The sequence below is a fragment of the Stereum hirsutum genome, assembly GCF_000264905.1.
Source record: "Stereum hirsutum FP-91666 SS1 unplaced genomic scaffold STEHIscaffold_2, whole genome shotgun sequence".
Classification (NCBI taxonomy): Eukaryota; Fungi; Basidiomycota; class Agaricomycetes; order Russulales; family Stereaceae; genus Stereum; species Stereum hirsutum.
In genome coordinates, this window is record NW_006763132.1 from 2,451,436 (window position 1) to 2,464,586 (window position 13,151).

At 52.2% G+C, this 13,151-nt stretch overlaps 4 protein-coding genes across 4 annotated transcripts; 2 read left to right on the forward strand and 2 right to left on the reverse strand.

The window, feature by feature from the left end:
* Positions 1-101: 101 nt before the first annotated feature.
* STEHIDRAFT_165660 (uncharacterized protein) lies at positions 102-4,257 on the forward strand (the record flags this gene model as incomplete). The annotated part of the gene is made up of 5 exons (XM_007300012.1): positions 102-303; positions 422-614; positions 733-1,292; positions 1,379-2,108; positions 2,202-4,257. 5 exons carry the CDS (start codon positions 102-104, stop codon positions 3,100-3,102), a joined length of 2,586 nt encoding a protein of 861 aa, XP_007300074.1. The 3' UTR covers positions 3,103-4,257.
* A 1,716-nt stretch (positions 4,258-5,973) lies between these two features.
* Positions 5,974-7,988, reverse strand: STEHIDRAFT_73173 (L domain-like protein). The gene is made up of 9 exons (XM_007299402.1): positions 7,860-7,988; positions 7,681-7,807; positions 7,392-7,606; positions 7,155-7,323; positions 7,015-7,089; positions 6,819-6,965; positions 6,665-6,751; positions 6,422-6,591; positions 5,974-6,320 (listed from the first exon to the last, which is right to left on the reverse strand). The coding sequence occupies exons 1-9, from the start codon at positions 7,925-7,927 to the stop codon at positions 6,302-6,304; spliced, it is 1,077 nt and encodes a 358-aa protein (XP_007299464.1). The 5' UTR covers positions 7,928-7,988; the 3' UTR covers positions 5,974-6,301.
* Positions 7,989-8,226: 238 nt separating this feature from the next.
* On the forward strand, positions 8,227-9,930 carry STEHIDRAFT_165662 (uncharacterized protein). The gene is made up of 6 exons (XM_007300013.1): positions 8,227-8,370; positions 8,459-8,656; positions 8,731-8,811; positions 8,881-9,011; positions 9,073-9,086; positions 9,154-9,930. Exons 1-6 carry the CDS (start codon positions 8,233-8,235, stop codon positions 9,870-9,872), a joined length of 1,281 nt encoding a protein of 426 aa, XP_007300075.1. The 5' UTR covers positions 8,227-8,232; the 3' UTR covers positions 9,873-9,930.
* A 317-nt stretch (positions 9,931-10,247) lies between these two features.
* STEHIDRAFT_165663 (MFS general substrate transporter) lies at positions 10,248-13,098 on the reverse strand. The gene is made up of 14 exons (XM_007300014.1): positions 12,493-13,098; positions 12,384-12,422; positions 12,232-12,310; positions 12,075-12,168; positions 11,922-12,015; positions 11,801-11,869; positions 11,716-11,744; positions 11,572-11,657; positions 11,430-11,505; positions 11,160-11,373; positions 10,967-11,095; positions 10,722-10,892; positions 10,583-10,639; positions 10,248-10,527 (listed from the first exon to the last, which is right to left on the reverse strand). The coding sequence occupies exons 1-14, from the start codon at positions 12,611-12,613 to the stop codon at positions 10,307-10,309; spliced, it is 1,479 nt and encodes a 492-aa protein (XP_007300076.1). The 5' UTR covers positions 12,614-13,098; the 3' UTR covers positions 10,248-10,306.
* Positions 13,099-13,151: the final 53 nt, after the last annotated feature.

Genomic DNA, 13,151 nt, shown 5'->3' on the forward strand with positions numbered 1-13,151 from the left:
CCGCCTTGCCCGTCGTCGTCGTCGTCGTCCACAATTATTTTACTGTATTCGCCTAGTGCAGAGACCGTCGTGAGAGCTTCAGAGCCCGTCGCATACGCCCCATGAGTTTCCTCGAGTCGTCCCAACGCCAGTTGGACCCGCAGGAGCTCGCCCACTTCGACCCGCTCCCGTCCCACGCACAGCGCATGCAGCTCAACATGCACCACTTCGACCACAACCAGCACCTCCCAAACTCCCATACCGCTTCCGTCCGTACTCCCGATCACTCCACCAAGCCTCCTAAGCTCGGCCAGACGCGCTGCTGTACGTACGCCCTCCGTTCCCTCCCCCTTGCCCCATACGATCGCTCATCGATCGTCCGCCACTCCTTTACTTCTCCCGCCCTCCCTTTGTCCCACGACACTCATTGTTCACCGTGCAGACTGGACCCTCCTCTCCGCCGACCTCCGCTTCCTCTACCTCGACCCCGTCCTCGCCGATCACCTCGACGAGCAGGCGGGTCTCCTCATCGGCAAGTCCCTCCTCGACTTCGTCCACCCAGAGGAACAGGCGTCTGCAAAACAGGACCTCCGCAATGTGCTCGACAGCAGGACCATGCATGGCAGCGTCACCCGGTATGCTTCCTTTTTTTCCTTCTCTCTCTCTTGCTCCTTTTCAACGTGTATCACTCACATCTTCCGTCTCACCTATTCACATTCACATCGATACTCGCCGGCTGCCTCGCGCGAACAGTATGCGTTATTCACGCCTTACCCGCGTGCGTCGCCTGCTCGGCCACCAGGGCCCCTTGACCAGCTTCCCAGGCGTTGACAAGGTCACCATTGACTCTGACTATCTCGCCGTCGACCTCGTTATCAACTGGGCCGCCGAGGACCTCGTTCTCTGCTTCATCCACGCATGCGTCGACCTCACACCCTACGACAATGACGAGCTCTCAAAATCCCCGTGGTCTAATTGGTGCGGCACGCCTGAAATGAGCCAAGAGCAGTGCAACCTCCTCTACCAAAGCCTCCTTACCAATGTTCCCCAAACCGGCACCGTCTCCCGCGTCTTCCAAATTCTGCTCCATCAGCCGGAAAGGCCCCTTCTCCAGAGCTGGCCACCCGACTTACCTCAGACTCATGGCCCAACGGCTCGGGACTTTGCTAGACTGTCGGATGAGATCCAAATTGGACCTGGCGCCCGGAATGGAAGCGACGCGAAAACGAGCTGTACGAGGCGGTACAAAGCCTCGCAGTCCATGACATCCTCGGATGGCGTAAGAGAGGTCGAAAGTATATTCATCCCACACGGTCAGCTCCCCTTTCCCTAGCGTCCTCCTGCCCTTGCCCCACCGTGGCCCCACCCTGACCTCGCCTCACTTCGCTTTCCATTTTAGGTTCCATCATCTTCGCCTGCCACAAAGTCAACTCCCAGCAGCAGGAGGAAAACCGTCCTTCATCGGCCCTCGCTCCGACTATGCAACAAACCCACTACGACGCTAGTAGCTACACTATGGCTCCTCAAAACCCGCAACAATACTTCCACGAACCCCCGTCGACTGCAGCAAACTCTTACAGCCTCTCGTCTCTTCCCAACCCCAGCGCCACAGCGTATAGTAACCTCTTCTCTCAGGCCCAGTCCCAGCAGTATTCCTCCCAGCATCAGTGGCCTCCTCAGCCTCAAGACCCGTACTCCAGTTGGCCGAACACACCGTCGTCTGCGTCGTTTGGGACACAACAGCAAATGCGTCCGTCGTCGTATCCTCCGCCGCCACAGCAACAGCAACAGCAGGCGCCGGCACATTGGGCGACCTCACCGTTCCCGGAGTCGACGGATCCCTTGGGGCAGTCGTTCCCCCGGTCGATTTCACCAGCGTACAACTTCCACTCCGGTGGCGAGGCTCGACAGCCTAGTCCGCAAAACCTGATGATGTCCGACAATGGAGTCCCACCGCCGCGCCCAGGCCAACGTCGGGTTAGCCCGAGCAACTCAAGGGATCAGTACGGAGGAGGCGGCCGAAGTGCCGGTCATCCCCCTGTTGGCATCACTCGCTGCTCCAGTTGTAGGGTTACCCAGTCGCCCGAATGGCGTAAAGGCCCGAGCGGGAAGAAAGACCTGTGCAATGCGTACGTACATTTCTCGTTTTCTGACGTGCTCTATTTTTACCCACGGTCACTCACCTCCCTGTTTTTCCAAAATCATTATTTTCGGCAATATAGTTGTGGGCTCCGATATGCTCGTTCGAAGGCAAAGAAAGATGGCATCACACAGCGGAAAAGGAAGGACAAAGTCTCCGCTATCTCCGTCAAGGACGAGCACCTACACTCGCCGAAACTCGAGCCCGTCTCCGGCTCCCTCCCCTCCGCCGCCTCGCTTTCGATGTCTCAGCAGATGGCAACGGCTGCTACGCCCCCGGTCTCCGTGCCCTACTCGGGTCTCAGGCGTAGCACGTACGACGACACGTCCTTCGTTTCGACGTCGCCCGCGGGATCCGCTTCGGGTAGCGAGGCCTACTCACATTCGCAGCCGAGCACGAGTGCGAACAATGCCGGGATTAGCGCCGCCGCTAGTACCAGCGCACACCCGACCCAGAATCGTAATAGGCCGAACAGTTTCAGTGGAGGAGGGGGCCTGACGCCGTCGCCTTCGCCGCCCGCGAACGCTAGTGGATTCTCTACGCAGACGCAAACTTACCTCGGCCCTGGAGCTTCCTCCGTGTCGTCTCAACAGTCGTCTCAGAGTCAGTCACAGGCTCAGGCTAATGTTCGACACGGGTCGAGTTCATTTTACTACCCGTCGCCACTGGCGAACACGTTGCAATCGTCTCACTCGCAGATGCCCAGGACGGAGTCTTCGTTGCCGAACCTCTACAGTCTCGGTCATAGCCACCATCGGTCGTCGGACTCGTTGCTCGCTGGGCCTGGAGGTTCAGGTGTCAGTGGAGTATCGTCTTACGAAAGGGAGAGGGAGCGACAGAGAGTGCAGAGGGAGCAGAGGGAGAAGCCCTCGGCTGGAGCTGGAGGAGCAGGCGCAGGAGGGTTGGGCTCGGACGTTGCATTGCCGCCGACTCCGTTGAGTGCGGATGGGAGGCACGGAAAGGCGACGTTCGTGACGCAGTGATCAGTTGGAATCATTCTAACTAGTCTTGGAGTGCAGGTGATGACTGCGCCGCGAACGGAGTCGGAAGGGGGTTTGTGTACGTGGTTATGTGAAGGGGACTTCGCGTTTCAGCCGGGCTGCAGGAGTTTTCGTCGTCGTCGTCGTCGTCGGGCCTTTGTGAAGATTATTTATTCATTCTCCTTTTCTCCGCCCTTTTTTCGTCTTCGTTTTCAGTATCGCATTCGCACACGCCCAAACGGACTATACGGCATATTTCTCCACTCAGGTTCAGATTCAGTCCAACCACAACCTATTCCATTTCATACCATGATCGCGGGTCTACTCTTCTCAACATTTTATATGGCTCGTATAACTTACGTTCTTCGCCCTTCGCCTTTCAATCCCTTCTTTACGCGTTCTGCCTTGCATCGTTCATCCCGTTCCCGCATCAGCACCAGTCCACTCATGTCGTTATTCGTGTCCCAATCGTCATCGCCATGCTTGTTCATTTTCCGTATCCGTATCCACCCACGTCCATGCCACCCAAGTCCGAGTCCATCATGATGCCCTGCCCCTGCCTGTGAGGAGTGTGTATTACCCTATAGTCCAGTCAGTCAGTCAGTCAGTTGCACGTACGCATCGGCACGATCATAAACTAAAGTATGTTAAACCCACTTTTTCAATCGCCTGTCTTCGTTTTTCTTTCTTTGCCTTATGTTCCCTTTGAATTCTTTGGGGTCTTTGTGCGCGTTCGCTCGTCCGTCAGTCGTTCATGCCATGCATCCTTCCCACCCGTTCCGATCCGTTCTGAACCAATTTACTTATCCTACGCACTCCATACATACACGCCGCACGTTTGCCAGTAATCGTATTCTCGAACATCACATCCAGGCTCCCTTCTCGGTTCATGAGGCTGCAGTTTCTCTTTGTATATTCTTCTGTTTGTTCGCATTTCGTGTTCGTGTTCGTGTTCATTCATGTCCTTTCCTTCTCTTTCACGACCGCACTGTTTCGTGGGATGGATTCTGTTCTGGGTCTTTGTCTTCTTCACTTTTTGTTTTTCTCTTTCATGATTGTTCCATTGCACCCCACTTCGTTTCGTTTCGTGCATAACCCATCCAATCTCCCACTCTCCCATCCCATCCCGTCTCATCCCCACATTCCTCATCCCCTGCACGACTGACAATGATTCTGAATCATACTCCTTCTACCTCGGACAAGTTCGAACTTCGGCCCAGCCCACGAGTGTTAACGTTCAGGGCTATACATACGCATATGCACTGTCAAAAATTGTATTTACCTTTTCCTCCTTGTGAGCCTTTTCCATTCCATACGATTTTTTTGAGCTTGAGAAGGCTGCGATTCGGATATGATATACTATAAGTTCTCTTTTTGACGTATTTTTTGATGTCTTTCTTCGTCATGCGTGAGGACATGCCCGAACATTCCTTGGACCAAAACCAAACTCTCTCACGCCATCCGTCGAACCACGCCCCACGTTCGCTGCCACTTCGCCGTCGAAGACTCGAGGAGTCCGTCCCTCCATTTGGACTCGCACGAACCGACCGGCGAAGCGCCAGACTCGCGCCTCGCGTGCCCATTACTTATCGATCGTTTTGAATTATCGAGCTTCGAATCGTGAGAGGCCCAAGGGTCCAAAGAAGCTCGTCGTTTGACTCGTTGTGGTTGGATCAGGGTTTGCTGATTATCGAGATCCCTTGAACCTGAATGAATTCGAAGGAAGGAGGACGAGTCTGGTGCCTGCCTGCCCATGATGAACCATGAAATCTCCATTTGAGGTCGGGCTTCACACACACACCGGCCGGGCGATAATGAGATGTATGTGTGAAAGTCATTTCGGTATTTTTCTGGAGACCGCTGGTTTCATGGCATTACGGTCGGGATACATATGCTGGTACGATGCGTGACTTCAGCGTGCGTCGGTGCTCGTCGACTGGAATGGACAGCCCCGCGACAAACATATACTTAGCATCTCCCTGCCCTCCGTCGGTAGTGTTCACCAGAAATCAATGATAGCAATGAAAAACACAGGATCATGGAGCCTCTGTTCCGAATGCCCTACGAGTTAGCAGTGACCGGACTGCGACGACATCGTAGTACAGCAGACCTTAGCCATAGGCAGGCCGTTAGAGTGCATAGGAGGGCGCTCCCGCTCTGACGACTCGGGCCCATGACGGCGCGCGCTCGGAATGTCGGTCCAGTTCAACTGCCAGCAGGGAACGACGCCACTACTTATCTCCACTTGGACATCGTGCATGATGAGTATCATACAAGCCCGACCAAGCCATTCTGGGAGGTAAGTAACTTTGATGCCTGCACTGGAACAGAACCGGACGTCGTCACACAAAGCACCGCTGGACGCCCGCTTAGCGTCGTGACATTGACGACGATGGGCAAGTGATAGGAAGGGGACGTACACAGCTCAAGGTGACGTGCTTACCTACGCTAGGAAGATCAACTTGGACGTTCTTCCGTTCGAGCGGTTCTATTTCTGCACCAAGGAGTCAAGACGGGCGCGGTTCACTGATTCGATGGCGCCACGGGGGCGGATGATCGGGTGCTGACAAAGGAGTAAGAACGTTCTTAGTGGCGATAAGAGGCGGCGTATGCAAGAGCTTACTATTTGTGGTGGAAGAAGTGGGAGAAGCGGATACGAGTGGCGCGATTGTCGGCGCTGTATGGGAGATATCAGAAAAACAGACAGCGAATGAAAGCGGGTGCGTTTCTCGAGGATATGTGTGCCGGACGTCAGATACGGAAACAAAGGCTACTCGGTATTGTGTCTTGTTGGGTATTGCGTCAAACCGATAGTTCCAACGGGTATGTTCAATAGCTTCTAACCACACGCCAAAGGGGGACACGGACATGACAGAGGACTTCGTGACTTATATAGGGAGTTATTTCACAGCAGCAGGCGATAAGATACAGGGTAGCTGGCCGCCCTGGATATGTAAGGTGAATGATGGTGCTGCCCGTGGACGCTGATTGAGCAGGGTGAACACCTGATGAGGAATAGGGTCGAGATCGTAAGGATAGCATCCGTAAAAAAGAGGCGTCGGAAGTCGGCAGGTCCTTCACAGTGGTAGTAATACACAGTCCAAATGGTCGTACAACGAGTGCAACGCTCTAGTGCGCGTAGAAGTCTGTAGAGGAGAGACAAATGCAGGTTGATGATGCACCTTACGGCCAGTGACTCAGTCTAGGCCGTTTTGGTGAATCTGTTTGCATCGGAAAAACGAGGTCAGGACCAGAACGAAGGAGAGGGGTGGCGGTATGCCCAGCGGAAGAGTGTTTGGAAGAGACAGAGAAGAAGGCCCACGTTGCATCGATCTGAGTTATGTTGGGAAGCGCCAGTATGATCTTTCGCCGGTAATTTGCTCCTTCGGCATGTTGGCAAGGGTTTCCTTCCAGATAGATAGTTTCCAGGTCAGGAAGGGAACTAAGCTGGCTCTCGAGGCCTTGTAGATTTGGGATTTTGTTATTATTCATCTGAGGGTATCATCCGGGTATAAACTTAGTGATAGCGTTCAAGGCGATAAAGACGTGAGAATACGAATCTCACCCACAACTCCGTCAAGGCTTTCAGGTGCGAGATGTTCTCGAGCTCGGAGATGAAATTGTTGCCGATGTCGAGAGTGGTGAGCTTCGTCTACACAGTCCAAAGTACGGTTAGAGAGCCCTTTAATGTGATCGATCAAGGAAGAGATGTGACGAACGTTGTGCTCTAATCCTTCCAAACGCTTTACACCGTTATGGCTGAGATACAACTCCTCTAGATTCTCCAGCCCGTCGAGTCCTTCGATTTTTGTGATGCGGTTCGATTGCAAGGCAAGGATTTTGAGCCGTTTCAAGGCCGATAAATTCTGTACGTCAATGAGCACGATTGTGCAGAAAAGTAGTCATGAGACGAACCTCAAGGTTGGTGATCTTGTTCTTGCCGAGCCATAATTCTTCGAGATTAACCAGTGTGTCTAGGTTCTCGATGCGCTGATGGAGCACAAGCAGTTACAAGACTTAGTGAGGTTATACAGATAGATACGTTCATACCATACCCGAATTTTGTTCCCACCAAGTTCCAAGCTCCGTAGAGTGCTGCCTACCCCCTCGAGGCCACTAATTCTTGTTATTCGGTTCTGAACAAAATATACTGTTCTCAGAGACTTCAGGTGTTCCAGCCCATCGGGCACGGCCTTGAGAAGATTGAACGAAAGATCGAGGACACTTCGGACCGTCAGGCATTACACGGATTAGCGGTGAGCGACTTCCAGATCCATGGGACATGGACTCACGACAGGGTCGACAGTGCATTGAGGGCATCCCCGACTGTTTTAATCTTGTTGTCATACAGGTCTAGCTCCTCCAGCTTTGTGAGAATCCCAAAGACTGCGGGGTCGAGAAATGTGATGAAGTTCTGCCGGAGACATAGCCGCTTGAGGTGTGATGCAAAACGATGCAACCGAAGATTCTCGAGGGAAGAGATACGACAGTGCACGAGGTCAATATCCTTGTGCAATAAGAATAGTTGTAGCCCGAACCGTATCAGCATGAGCAATATCCTGATATATTGTAAGAACGTACCTCGGTCTCGTCAGGGAGATCGCCTAGAGGATCACCATCTTCTCCTACGACTTCTTCCTCGTTCTCTTCGTCCTCTTCATCGGTATCCGGATTGGGAATGACTGTGACTGGCGCAAGTCTGGCTGTTCTGAAAAACAGAATCTATATCAGCCCATTGAGGGAGTGCTCGTACGACATACCTCCGCTCCTCCCCTGGAACCGTTGTGGGATCGGTCTCATGCTTGATAACGCCATTTGTTTGTGCCATTCCTGAGGAATCTGGAATAGAATGTCGCGACTACAAGGCTTGACCGGAATAGTGCCACTGGGAATGAGTCAAGTTGAATAGATCACAATGATGGCTTGCTCTTGCCTTCTTTGGCGAGTTCGGTGAATAGATCTTATTTGGCTCTGTTGTCCAAAGCCTTCTGAAGGTCCCGTAATTTGGCGTCATATTTCGCGACTTGCCACGCGACGTGTGTGGCACCAAGCCCGCGAAATCCACAGTTTGGCGTCGACTCAGTCACACACTTTCATCTCAACTCTACCTGCTTCTCTCTCGCAGACCACACCATGCCACCAAAGAGCAAAGCCTCCAGTAGTATTCACGCTACCTTTGCTGACCTTGCGGCTGAGCTAGCTGAGAGCAAGGCCCACATATCGAAGAATAAGGCGGCAGGGGTTCGGCCCACGAAGCAGAAGGCCATGAAGGTGAGCTTATTCTGCATAGTACACTCGTAGTTTTTGGTCTCACTATTCTATTGCTTTCTATGCATGTCTCCCTCCTGATGTGTGGCAGAAAGTCGACGCCATGCTGCGCTCGAACAAGGGTGTAGATGCTCGGAAAGTTCGGGACATCGAGGCAGAAGTCAAGGACCGCAGAGAGTATGAACATGCTCGCCGAAAGTTGGAGGAGAAATCAAGGACGTATGAGCAACTGCGGAAAGGTCGAACGGGAGGCTTGTCAGATGCACAGCTGGATGAACTGCTATTCGACGTTCGTCTTATTTCGCTTTATGTATGTGGTTCACATTCTAATTCCAGATGATGTCTATGCGCGGATTCGTACAGACCGGCGACCATTATGAGTCTGACAGTGATGATTTGGACGAGTCTCTAACTGTACCGGTGCCTGCAACACATGATCTTGAAGTACGTGAGCCGTACAACCATCCTAACTATACTTCATCTTGACGAATTCCTCTTCACTCCGCTGCCCAGGATGACCTCATCATCGAATACAAAGATGAGTATGGACGAGATAGGCGAGGGAAGAAGTCAGAAGTGCCACCCAATCTCTGGCCTGAGCATATGCGGGGAGATGGTGGCGAAAACGACGACGACGACGATCAGTACGCAATAATCTTATCTCCCAGTCGTGACCCGCTGCTCATCGTCTCACTCGTATAACAGAGGAATTGAACTTCGTACGTCTTCACTGCAAAGTATCTGCTTTCCCTTTTATCATTCTGACGATTTGTGCTCCTCGATCAGGCCATGAGGATGCTATGCACAACTTCGCCACATATGAGCCCGATATTGCTCGCCAAGAACAGATCAAGAAGTTCCTCGAAGAGCAAAAGGAAGGCCCTTTGGACAAGCACTACGACGCGAGCAACGAGAACCGTGCGAAGGGCGCTGGTTTCTATGCGTTCTCACAAGATGAAGAGGAGAGGCGGAAACAGATGGAAGAATTGTTGAACACGAGGAAGGAAACGATGGAGGTGAGAAAGGACACGGGGGCCATGGATTTGAAGCCTGGCGAAGCTCAGGGCCTGAAAGCAGAAGGATCAGGAGGGAAAGTGCAGACCGCGGCTATGGCGAAGAGAAAGAAAGAGCTCGAGGAAAGGAGGAACATGATACAGATGAAGAGGAGAAAGGTCACCGGAGTCGTAGCAGAAAGTGCTGCTACACAGAGCAATCCGTCGTCGTCCAGTCGTCCAGCTGCACAACTGCCGGCCTTGTCTTCGTCTTCTGGTTCAGCACCTGACAGGGGCCATACGAACGATCCATTCGCCACACTGGAGGCCGCCCCTCCAGATCCCTTCGCTGCATTGGAGGCAACGTCCAAGAAGGCCGATCCTTTTGCTGCTGTGGAACGAACATCAACTAGACCACCCAAGAGTAGATGGGACAAACGGCCGGCCCCTGATGTGGACTCTTTCTTGGCAGACGTAGAGAAGGATCTTGTTTCGGGAAAGAGAAGGGCATAGACTCCGCTTTACCTAGTGCGATATTGTACCATAATTTATCGCTAGTCTTGTATCACGCATTGTATGTATAGCTCTGTTAAAGTCGACTGTTGTTAGTCGATCGAAGGATAGTCATTGTATATCATTCCCGTCAATAATTTCCGCTAGGTCTCTTGCTGCCTACTGTGGCGTCACGGTATGACACAAACCGGACTCGCATCCTGGGGCGCTTTCTATCCGTCAGCAACAGAGTACACTCCAGCCTCGCGGAACGATGAACGGTCCTCATCGAGTGGACCGAGCAGGCAATTTATATATACCTGAGCAGCGTGGTCTGTCTTCACGTCGAGCCTTTCGCACTATGAGATAGAAGGCCTCCAAGATGCAGCACCCCATCGGACACAACCCAGCAAACGAACTCATCTGCATTACGGATTCCAGACGTCAAATGGCCCTCAATGCAGTCCTACGCCCTTAGTTTCGCCTTCTACTTTCACATCTCTCACATCGTCTCCTTCTCTCCACTTCGTCTGACTCTGCACGTGTCTCACCAACCACTTCGACCTGGATATATCCCCGTCCATGAGCCACCAGGCTGGGATGAGCAAAAGAAGCGCAACGCCGATGAGACCGCAGGCCGCTTCAAACGGCTTGTCGTACAGGGGACCGTAGTCGGCTGTATTGCTGGATCAGTGTTTCGAAGGGAAGGTAGAAGGGTTTCAAGGACATACATCGGAACAGCTGGGGTCCCAAAATCCCAGAAAATTGAGCCGAGGCATTTTGAATGCCTGCATCGTCAACCGGATAGCGAAGTTTATTCATTAGCCATCGTGCTAAGCAAGAGTAATCGGGCGATGACTTGGAACGCACCAATAGCGAGTGCCGACCCTGCAGTTCCGCGTACGGATTGAACTCTGCGGGGCCACAGAACAGGGTATGCAACGGTCGAGACGCCTGTGACGAGCACTAGGGCAAAGTAGCGCACGCCGGGCTCGGTTCGGGTGATAAGGATGACGAAGCAAGCTAATACGACGAGTTCCACTGCGGCCGACGAGGTTTTCGTGAGCGTATATCCAGGGAGCGACGAAGAAGTTAGGCAAGAGAAAAGTGCTCACTGAAGATGATGAGAGGGAATGCGTTAACGCGAAACTTCTGGAGGAGGATATGACAGATGATAAGTATAACAATAGAGGCTGCGGCTGGAGGTATATTGAGCAGATTTGCTCCTGCCGAACTTGTGAACCCTTCAGTGCCAGTAAAAATCGTGAGTAAGCCGTCATCGCGGCCGCACTGGAAAGGAAGGCAAACCTAGGTCATCAATGACGACAGGCAGTACCGTTGATATCCCATTCACTCCAACACCATGCAGGATCCAGAAAGCGGTGAAGAAGTAAAATACAGGGTCACGGAAGACGTCGAGGGACTCTTTGAGGGAGAATGTGGGGCCTTTGACGTTTGGTGCTGATTTGTGGAGATGGTCCGTAATGTGCTGAACTTCATGTCGGGAGAGCCATTTGGAAGTCTATGCGCAAAAAAATTAGATGAAGGCTTGTCTTGAGCAAAAAAAAATGCTATTGCCTCTGGGAAATCGGGATAAACCCAGAATGTAGCGATGCCCATTATCACTGGGACCGCGCCCTCGATTATAAAAAGCCTAGTGAGAAGAAGAGAATGGATTAATCAGCAGAATAAAAGAGAGTGATGGAGGAGAGAGTATCACCATCTCCATCCCGCGAAACCGGCTCGGTCGGTGAAACTTATTGCGTACGCCAGAAATCCGCTGACTGCATTCGCTGCAGCTCCTGCCTATACAACAGTATAAGTGCGTTCGAGAACATACGAGAGAGAATATGATGAGGCATACAGCATACAAAGCTAGGATCCTAGGGACCACTGTCGAAATGTCAGCGTCATTGCCGACTACTAAATAAGCAGACGAAAGAGCTCACTTTCTTTGGGACTGTACCAGAAAGACCAGTGATAGACAATACATGGAAAATACCCCCCCTCCATTACGCCTACGAGAATCACTTGAGCACTAAGAAAGATCAGAGTGATGAAAATGCATACCCAGTAACACCCTAGTCGTTACTAGACCACCATAGCTCCTGACAGCGGCCTGACAACAAAGTATAATTCCCCAAGAGATCATGATGCGTGCGATCTGAAACGGAGTTGAGCGTCACAATTCGCCGCGACAAGAGCAAGCGGGGGAAAACGGACCCAGATGGAGGGAGAAGTAATCTTGATGAAGAACGTGCTGACTGGTTCTGTGAACAGGTAGGTGTAATAGAAACACGCGATCACCCATGTCCATCTATAGATAGGAAGCACGAAGAACTCAGTGCAAGTAAGTTCTATGAAGTGGAAGAGGGCCTACTGTTGAGCGGACAGTGCGAGCTCTTGTCGTAGACTGTGCTTTACCTCCTGGTTCATGATCCCTGCGTTGGAGATATTTGCTATATGACATAGAAGTCAGCATGGCCGGGTCCGGTAAACTCGGCGTCTACGTTGAACTCGGCATAAACGCACCGATGTCAAGCCTAACTACAAGATAGGTCATGTAGATCCCTGCATTATATAGAGAGTAAATTAACGGCGCACATCAGTCAGTGCGAGACATGGGTAAAGAGTAGCGGACATGGTAAGATGCGCAAGTCAATCCGTCGCAGGAGCTTCCGGTGGTCAACCTCAACCTCCCCTCGCTCCAACTCCGGGCCAGTCAAGATGCTAGCAGTTTTGCTGTCGAGTTCCAGAGACATGAGAATTGGCCTCGAAGCGAAGCGAGATTAGACCGAGGTCACATAAAGAGTCAGTGTTTGGAGTAAAACAAATTCTAAGGGCTTTCGCAATCCTAAGCCCGTCTGACTACAACGGTTATTATTGAGCGCCAGAAGGCAACGTGAATGGGATGGCGAGCGATGAGCTATACGATTCCCATAGTGCACCATAGATACTCAAAAGACGACATCTGCCCAGATAGGAACACTGTTGGTCCCAAGACGAAGCGGAGTACCGAGAAAGACAAAGACGTGAGTAGAGTCAATAAGCTAAGCAGAGAGTACCAACACCGTGACCTGCTTCAGCGCCCATTCGAAGCGAGCCCATTAATGACCTTGCAGGGCACACATCGGACGGGGCATTCCGCGATTTTTGCGGATGGTAATTCGTGAAAAACACCACATCGTCAGTTTTGATGGTATCGCGCCTGGACGTGACTGTTGATGAACCTCCCGGAGATGCAAGCTTGGGAGGGTGAAGGTAGGCAAGAACTCGAAAGTGGCGCGCCCTGGCGCGTCG